Source organism: Carex rostrata, chromosome 14 (assembly GCF_964058835.1).
Source record: "Carex rostrata chromosome 14, lpCarRost1.2, whole genome shotgun sequence".
NCBI lineage: Eukaryota > Viridiplantae > Streptophyta > Magnoliopsida > Poales > Cyperaceae > Carex > Carex rostrata.
Genome location: NC_135931.1, coordinates 1250770 through 1259529, shown reverse-complemented (window position 1 = coordinate 1259529; position 8760 = coordinate 1250770). Strand labels below are relative to the sequence as shown.

Genomic DNA, 8760 nt, shown 5'->3' with positions numbered 1-8760 from the left:
CACCATTCCTTTCACCGACGCTCTGACTCAAATGCCCACCTACGCCAAGTTTTTGAAAGACATTTTATCCAACAAGCGAAGCTTAGAGGGGCACGAGACGGTCAAGCTGACGGAGCAGTGCAGCGCAATTCTGAAGAGCGAGCTACCCCCCAAACTGGACGACCCTGGAAAGTTCTCCATTCCATGCACCATTGGGAAGGCCAAAATCAAGAAAGCTCTATGTGATCTTGGAGCGAGCGTGAGTCTCATGCCACGCACCATCTATGAGCGCATTGGAGTGGGGGAGCTCAAGCCCACAAGGATGACGTTGCAATTGGCGGACTCTTCAGTGCGACTCTCACTTGGCATAGTGGAGGATCTGCCAGTCCAAGTCGGGAAGTATTTTGTACCCGTCGATTTCGTAGTCATGGAGATGGAAGAAGACAAGGAAGTCCCCATCATTCTGGGACGACCTTTCCTAAGAACAGCTGGCGCGATAATCGACGTGAGACAAGGAACCCTGACTCTGAACTTTGGAGGGGAGAAGGTGAAATTCCAAATTGAACGTGCCATGAAGTATCCGTCACAATCTGAGACATGTTTCCGGGTTGATGGGATAGAAGAGCTCTTAGCTGATCTAGCTGAGGACTACTTTCTTGACCAAGTCAACAACTCGCTGCGCCATCACTCTGAATTCTTATCCCAGCTGCCAAGCGAAGCAAGCGAGTCAATCTGTGCAGCAGATGTGATTCCTGAAGATCTAGAGGATCTCTGATGCAAGTTGGATGGATCACACGAGGACCGTACGACACACCCTGAGACGAGTGGCGGAGCAGAGCTTGACAAGGCTGACGTCTTGACGTTGCACGAGTCAGATCACCCCGACACGGCTTGTGTCAACGATCAGCCTAAGCGCCCAACACCCGAACTCAAACCTCTCCCAGCTAATCTCAGATACGAGTTCCTCGACCCAGATAAAGCTTGTCCTGTGATTGTCAACGCGAGTTTAAACCCCGATCAAACTGCCAGACTTCTGAAGAAGCTGAAGCTTCACAAGGGCGCCATCGGGTACTCAATCAAGGACTTGAAAGGGATCAACCCAGCAATCTGCTCACACCGGATCCTGCTCGAGGATGATCACAAGCCGTCTGTGGAGCACCAGCGGCGACTCAACCCCAATCTAAAGGAGGTGGTGAAAAAGAAGATCCTCAAGCTCCTAGATGCAGGCATCATCTACCCCATCTCTGATAGCAAGTGGGTGAGTCCCATCCATGTGGTGCCCAAGAAGGGTGGCACAACAGTGGTGAGAAATGAGAAGAACGAGCTGGTCCAGACTCGTGTGGTATCTGGGTACCGCATGTGTATCGACTACAGGAAGCTCAATGCTGCCACGCGCAAAGATCATTTCCCACTGCCATTTGTCGACCAACTTCTTGAGAGGCTGGCCAATCATTCTCATTTTTGCTATCTTGACGGGTACTCAGGATTTTTCCAGATCGCCATTCACCCGAACGACCAAGACAAGACCACTTTCACATGCCCCTACGGTACGTTCGCGTACCGTAGGATGCCATTCGGTCTGTGCAATGCACCTGCCACCTTCCAGAGAGCCATGATGGCTATCTTCTCGGATTTCATCGAGAATGAGGTTGAGGTCTTCATGGACGACTTCTCTGTCTATGGAGCCAGCTTTGACTCATGTCTAACCAACCTCTGCAAAATCCTGGAGAAGTGTGAAGAGGTCAACCTGATCCTAAACTGGGAGAAATGTCACTTCATGGTCCAAGAAGGAGTTGTCCTTGGACATGTGGTGACATCCAAAGGAATTGAGGTTGATAAAGCCAAGGTGGAGGTGATCGAGAAGCTGGAGATCCCAACAAATGTCAAAGCAGTCCGAAGCTTTCTGGGACACGCTGGCTTCTACCGCCGATTCATCAAGGACTTCTCAAAGATCGCAAAACCGTTGACCAATTTGCTCATCAAGGACTCTGATTTTGTCTTCTCAGAGGATTGTGTCGACTCGTTTCATCGATTGAAAGGAGCCCTTGTCTCAGCACCCATCTTGCAGCCACCAGACTGGTCCTTGCCATTCGAGCTGATGTGTGACGCGAGCGATTATGCTGTGGGAGCAGTTCTCGGGCAGAGAAAGGAGAACAAGCCATGTGCTATCTACTATGCTAGCAAGGTGCTAGATCCTGCCCAGATGAACTACACGACGACCGAGAAAGAACTTCTGGCTGTTGTGTTCGCTCTCGACAAGTTCAGATCCTACTTGGTTGGTTCCAAGATAGTGATCTACACAGACCATGCCGCGCTCAGGTATCTGGTGAGCAAGCAGGATGCCAAACCTCGCCTGATCAGGTGGATCCTCCTCCTGCAAGAGTCTGATATTGAAATCAGGGACAAAAAGGGAGTCGACAACACTGTGGCTGACCATCTATCCCGGCTTCGCTGGAAAGATGAGGACTCTGCTAACCTGCCAATCAATGACTCATTCCCTGATGATCAATTCCATTCGATCTCTGCCATGGAGGAGAAAAACTCGGTCGGTACATCGATGCACACGACCCATGCTGTGCAAGATCGGACATTCCACGCCGCGGACCAAGTAAACACCAAATCTGTGCCCTGGTATGCGGACATTGCGAACTATCTAGCTTCAGGAGTACTCCCTCCTACCATGTCCTACCAGCAGAAGAAGAAGCTTCGATCGGATGCCAAGTTTTACTTCTGGGATGACCCCTTCCTATTCAAAACTGGCGTTGATGGCATCTACAGACGTTGTGTGCCATACGACGAGACGCGCTCCATTCTCGAGCACTGCCATTCCTCATCATACGGGGGACACGCTTCATTCTCCAAGACTGCTTCAAAGGTCCTACAATCCGGCTTCTTCTGGCCTACCCTTTTCAGAGACGCTAGGTCCTTCGTTGCAGCTTGTGACAAATGTTAGCGCACCGGGAACATCACCAAGAGGAATGAGATGCCTCTCCACTCTATTCTTGAGGTAGACATCTTCGATGTCTGGGGCATTGACTTCATGGGACCGTTTCCACCCTCTTGTGGGAACGAATACATCCTGGTGGCAGTTGACTACGTCTCCAAGTGGGTGGAGGCAGTGGCATGCAAGAATGCGGACTCCAATGCAGTGAAAAGACTGTTCACTGACATCATCTTTCCTCGCTTTGGAGTCCCGAGAGCCGTCATCAGTGATGGTGGCAAACACTTCATCAACCGCCAGTTCGACAATCTTCTCAGTCGTCACGGAGTAACTCACAAGGTGACCACTTCCTACCATCCTCAAGCCAACGGTCAAGCTGAGATTTCCAACAGGGAGATCAAGTCTATCTTGGAAAAGACAGTTGCAAAAACGAGGAAGGATTGGTCGCTTAAGCTGAGTGACGCACTGTGGGCCTACCGTACAGCCTTTAAAACGCCAATTGGGATGAGCCCTTTCAAACTGGTGTACGGAAAGTCCTGCCACTTGCCCGTGGAAATCGAGCACAAAGCATACTGGGCCACGCGGGCCATCAACATGGACTTGCTTCCAGCTGGAGAGAAACGCATCCTTGACTTGCACGAGTTGGAGGAGATGCGCCTGAATGCCTACGAAAACGCGAGAATTTACAAGGAAAAGACCAAACGGATTCACGACAAGCGCATCGTGCCTCGTGAGTTCAGTGAGGGAAACCTTGTCCTTCTGTTTAATTCTCGACTGAGGGTCTTTCCAGGAAAGCTGAAGTCCAGATGGTTTGGTCCATTTCGGGTAAGAACAGTGTTCCCGTTTGGCGCAGTGGAACTTGAGAACAAGGAGGGGCAGACTTTCAAAGTCAATGGTCAGCGTCTCAAGCATTACATTGCTGATCATCCCCGAGATATGCCCGTCAACTTGGATCTCTCTGATCCCGCCCCAATTGAAGCATAACAGAGAGATGGTCGAGCTTAAGACCTAAAACAAGCGCTCCTTGGGAGGCAGCCCAAGCCCATTTTTTTGCTTTTTCTGCATCTTAGGAACAGTTAGACATGCATTCATGTTTCTTTTCTGGATCACGAGCGAGTTTGAGGAGTCTTAGAGGGCTAAAGAACAGCAACCTTCCCTGGTACGGCTAGGCCGCACCAACTTGGCACGGCAAGGCCGCACCATATTGGCACAGCTAGGCCGTATCTAGGGTTGGCACGGCTCCAGAAAGGTAGGTACGGACCGTACCAGTTTGGTACGGCCAGGCCGTACCTAGGTCTGGGCGGCGCAGAAGTGCATTCAATGCCGCACCTCTCTTCTTAAACCCTCCCCCGCACCTTTCTCTTCTCCCTCTCCCTCAGCCGTACTTTTTCCCTTCTCTCTCTCTTTCTGCCGATCCTTCTTCCTCCCTTCCGTGCCCTCCCCATCTTTCCTTCCCTTCGGCCGCGCTACCCGCCTTCTCTCCTTCTCCTCTGCCGCCCCTGTTCATTCGTACGGCCCCGCACCACAACCTGACCGTACCGAGTTAGTGGCCGCACCGCTTCTTCTCTTCGGGTAAGTCGTCTTCCCTCCATCTCTTTTTTCCATTTTTGTCATTTTTTCTTCTCATTTTCACTTCCCTCTTCCTTTCCATAAACGGTTCTGCCATTTTTCTGCCAACCCTAACCCTGGTACGGCCTACCCGCACCAGGTTGTACGACCCGTACCAGTACCAGCAGAGACACCAGAACTTGTACCAGTACCTATCAGTTCCATGTTAATGACCAATTTTTGTGTTTTGTACCTGGTTTGAGTTTTCTGAGCCGTGATATTACCAGTTTGGTATTGGTACCTGTTTGTACGGCCTGTACCAGAGTCTTGTGCGGCCTGTACCATATTCTGCCTTTACCAGCACAGGTCCTAAGTCCGGTACGGCCTGTACCAAGGCCTGTACGGCCTACCCATACTAGTTGGTACGGCCTGACCGTCCCAGTTGGTGCGGCCTACCCGTACCAGACTTGTACACCCTATCCGTACCAGTCCAGTCAGGCCTCCATCTGCTTAGGTCTTGTGTGAGACGTACATGTCCGACCCGAACACAGAACGCCAACGCAAGTACGCTCAACAGCAACGTCAAGAGCGTCTTCGTGAGATGCGTCGGCAACTCTCGCACACCCCTACGCCTTCCGGGTCTGACTCTGAGTCCTCCGTCCCCTCCGCTTCTGGTCCTACAGCATCTCGTCAATCCGGCCGGAGTAACTCCAGGAGCGCATCTCAGTCTAGCGATGGAGGAGAGTCCTCATCTAAGAGTGCCTCTCAGGCTGGTTCTGGAGGTGGGCACGAGAGCCCATCCTACCAGCCTTCTGGTACACCCTCCAGTGACCACGCCTCCGACTCCTACGGCACTGATGAGGGTCTCTCTGACTCCACCCAGCGCGCAGCGCAGTTCCACCAGACCCTCCATCAGAGAAAATTCGCCAACACTCGGATCGTAGACTTCTCGGCCCTCCAGACTCTGGGACTTGACCAGGAGTTCCTACGTCTCACTGGTCGGATTGGGATATCCCCTTTCTTCTGGAGCATCGCCCAGAGAGGATACTCGGGTCTCACCCTTGAGTTCCTCTCCTCTCTGGAGCTTCGATATAACAAGAAGGATATTCCTTATATCAAGTTCCGCCTTCGTCAGGGGGTTCACCGTGTTTGGCTCTCCCAGTTGCGCGAGTGGTTTGGTTTCGCACCAAACCCGACGACGGACTCCCTCTCATTCGCTGACGATCTGGATCGCAACCACTTCTGGGAGTTGATCTCTGGCAAGAAAGCGGGCTCTGCATTCAACCCGGAGTTCAAGCAGCTGAATGTCCCACATCCCGTCCTCCGTTGTATACTGCGGATCCTCGGCGGCACCTTCTTTGCACGTGGCGAGACGATGACCCGTGCTAATGTCGAGGATCTGCAGTTGCTGGATCATATGCTGCGCCCTGACGACGCACTCGAGCGGCCCGATTTGATGCTCGCGATGATCCACCACTGGCTCGGTCTCCAGCGCGCCACCAAGGTTGGTGGCATTGTCTCTATCTCCGCCTACGTCACGCTCATTGCTGAGCGACTGGGTGTCCAGATCATCGGAGATGAGGAGTGCAAGGGCCCCCGCCATTTCACTCTGACGGCCCTGCACAATTACAAGTTCATCCAACCAGCCGCAGCACGTGATGGACGAGGTGTTTGGGCATGGCGCCTCGGCGACCAGGCCAGCTATGTCATGCCCTTCCCGGTCACTCTCTCCTTTGACGACCGGAGCACCTGGCTGTTCACCCGTCCCCCTCGTATCCAGCAGGGCCCCGCACCACCTCCACCACCACCACCACCACCACCCACGGACGATGTGGAGATGCTCGACATTCCCGTTCAGGATCAGGATGAGCATATGACTCCTCACTCTCCACTCCAGATGCCTCCCTCTCCTGGTCAGGTCCCTCTCTTCTCTCCGCAGGGACCTTTCCCTTCTCCTGCTGCAGGCCTTTCCTCATTTGGTACTGGACCTTCCACCTTCGGTGCTGGACCTTCCACCTTCGGTGCTGGACCTTCCACTTTCCAGCCTGGCCCATCCACTTCCACATATCAGGCTGGCCCATCCATTTCCTCAGCTGGTCCCTCTCATGAGCCTACCATGCGCGAGATGTACGCCCTCATCTCCTCCATGCAGGCCACCCAGATCTCCATTCAGGCCTCGCAGCGGGCCATCCAGGAGACTCAGTCCGGCTTGCTCGAGTCTCAGCTCGCCATTCAGGAGACGCAGGCCGCTCAGGGGGACGCTATTTTCGATATTCGGGCCGATGTCGCTCAGCAGGCCCTGAGTATTCAGCGTATGGAGCGACAGATGACTGACTGGCGTTTCTTCATGGACCACGGTCACTGGCCTGACCCACCACCACCCTAGACTTCTCAGGTTCGTTTTCCTTTACCCGAGCTGTTACATTTTCTTTATCTTTATGTCTTGAAGCATTGAGGACAATGCTCAGGACAAGCTTGGGGGGGGAGACATTTGCATGTAGGTCATGTTTACTTTATCGTTATTTTTACTTGTATTTTTTTTCGTATTTTCTTGCATTATTAGGAGAAAATTTGCGTGAACTGTTAGAATTTAGAGTAACTTTGAAACATTTCTGGTTGTAATTAGGATAGCCCTGAATGAATTGGAACTAACCCATGATTGGTTATTGAACTGCTTACGTTGAGATGTTTTTAATGATTGAAAAAGATGAAAAATTTAGAATTGCATCGAGCAAAATTATTTGAATAAACTGAAAATATGTTTTTAGGAATTGAGATGTTCAATTGAGAAATTTTGGAATATCCGTTGGTATGAATGAATACCAATGGATGTGTGTATTCATGGTATTTGCTTGTCTAAAAAAAAAAAAAAAAAAAAGATGGAGAAAATAAGAGTACTGGCAATAAGTCCTATTGGGCGCATTTGAGCTCGTCTCCCAAAATAAAATTTTTTTTAATTAACAAAAAAAAAAATAATTTTTGCATATACCAACACACATCGTTCGCAATTTTCTTGCCTGAGTTTGTTTCAAGCTTGGGGGAAGTTGAAAATCAATATGAATAAAAGCATAGGCTCGGTAAAAGAATAAAATTGTTTCGATCAAACCTAATTATGTAGTCTTTACAATCATTAAAAGCATCTCAAAATATGAAGTCCAATTGACCAACTGGTAGAGTGAATTAAGGTTTATAAAGAAATGTCCAAGTTACAACTGAAATGATTCTAGAAATTCTTAACCATAGCAGATTCACGTAAGTTTTTACAATTAGATTTGTAATAGCATTTAGGTTTAGTAGTCTAGCCTCAAACCCAAGTTTGAATCTGTTTGCTTGAGGGCAAGCAAAGGTTTAGCTTGGGGGAATTTGATACCTCGCATATTTAGCCTATATTTGACTTGATTTCATACCAAATTTATGTTCCAAGTTGTCAAAACCATGTGCATTTCATTGATATATTCTTAGAATTTGGTACTGCTGAGAGTTTGTTTGTTTTCTGCAGGATTGGAGCAAAATACACGAAGAAACGGCGTTTTTGGACACCTTGGTACGGCCCTTACCAAACTTGGTACGGCCTGTACCAAACTTAGCCGTTTCAGCCTTCTTCCCACCTTGTACGGCCTGGCCGTACCAAATTGGTACGGGCCGTACATAGGTGCCGCCTGACAGAATTCAAATCTTGGCAGAGGCTATATATAGCGGGGGATCTCTCCATTTTCGAGAATTCGACCTCATTCCAGATTAAGAGCTCAGTGAAAGAGAGAAAGAGAGCAAAGGAGCAAGAAGAGAAGATCAAGGAAGAGGAAGAGGCGAGAATCGACGGATCTACACCTTCTCCATTCCCGATCTTCAATCTAGTTCTTTCATGACTTTCTCTATCTCTTTTCTTGTATATCTGGACAGATCCATGACTTGTGAGTAGTAGACTTTCGTTTCTAGGGTTTGTAGATGGATTTTCTTGATTTGTGTTGCTTTTCTTGATTTGGATCTTGTATGAACTCTTGTGATTGAATTGATTGTGAATTTGCTTGTCTTGATTGCTTTGTGTTTCTGTGATTGCATGTGGTGTGCCTATAGTGGTAGATCAACCCTAACAAGGTCATGTGACCATTGCCTTCTCTCAACCAAACCAATCCCTTTAGGTAGACTTGATCGAATTGAAGCCGAAAGGTTGAATTCTCCTCTAATCGACAGATTAGAGGTTACCTTAGATCTCCAATCAATCAACTAGAGGATCTGGACCAAAACACGAGAGTTGAGGTTTAGAAACCCTAGAAGGTAAAGAATTGAATCCA

General features: G+C 49.6%; 1 protein-coding gene across 1 annotated transcript; it reads left to right on the top strand.

The window, feature by feature from the left end:
* The first annotated feature begins 2962 nt into the window (after positions 1-2962).
* On the top strand, positions 2963-3904 carry LOC144565523 (uncharacterized). The gene has a single exon (XM_078315316.1). It carries the CDS (start codon positions 2963-2965, stop codon positions 3902-3904), a length of 942 nt encoding a protein of 313 aa, XP_078171442.1.
* Positions 3905-8760: the final 4856 nt, after the last annotated feature.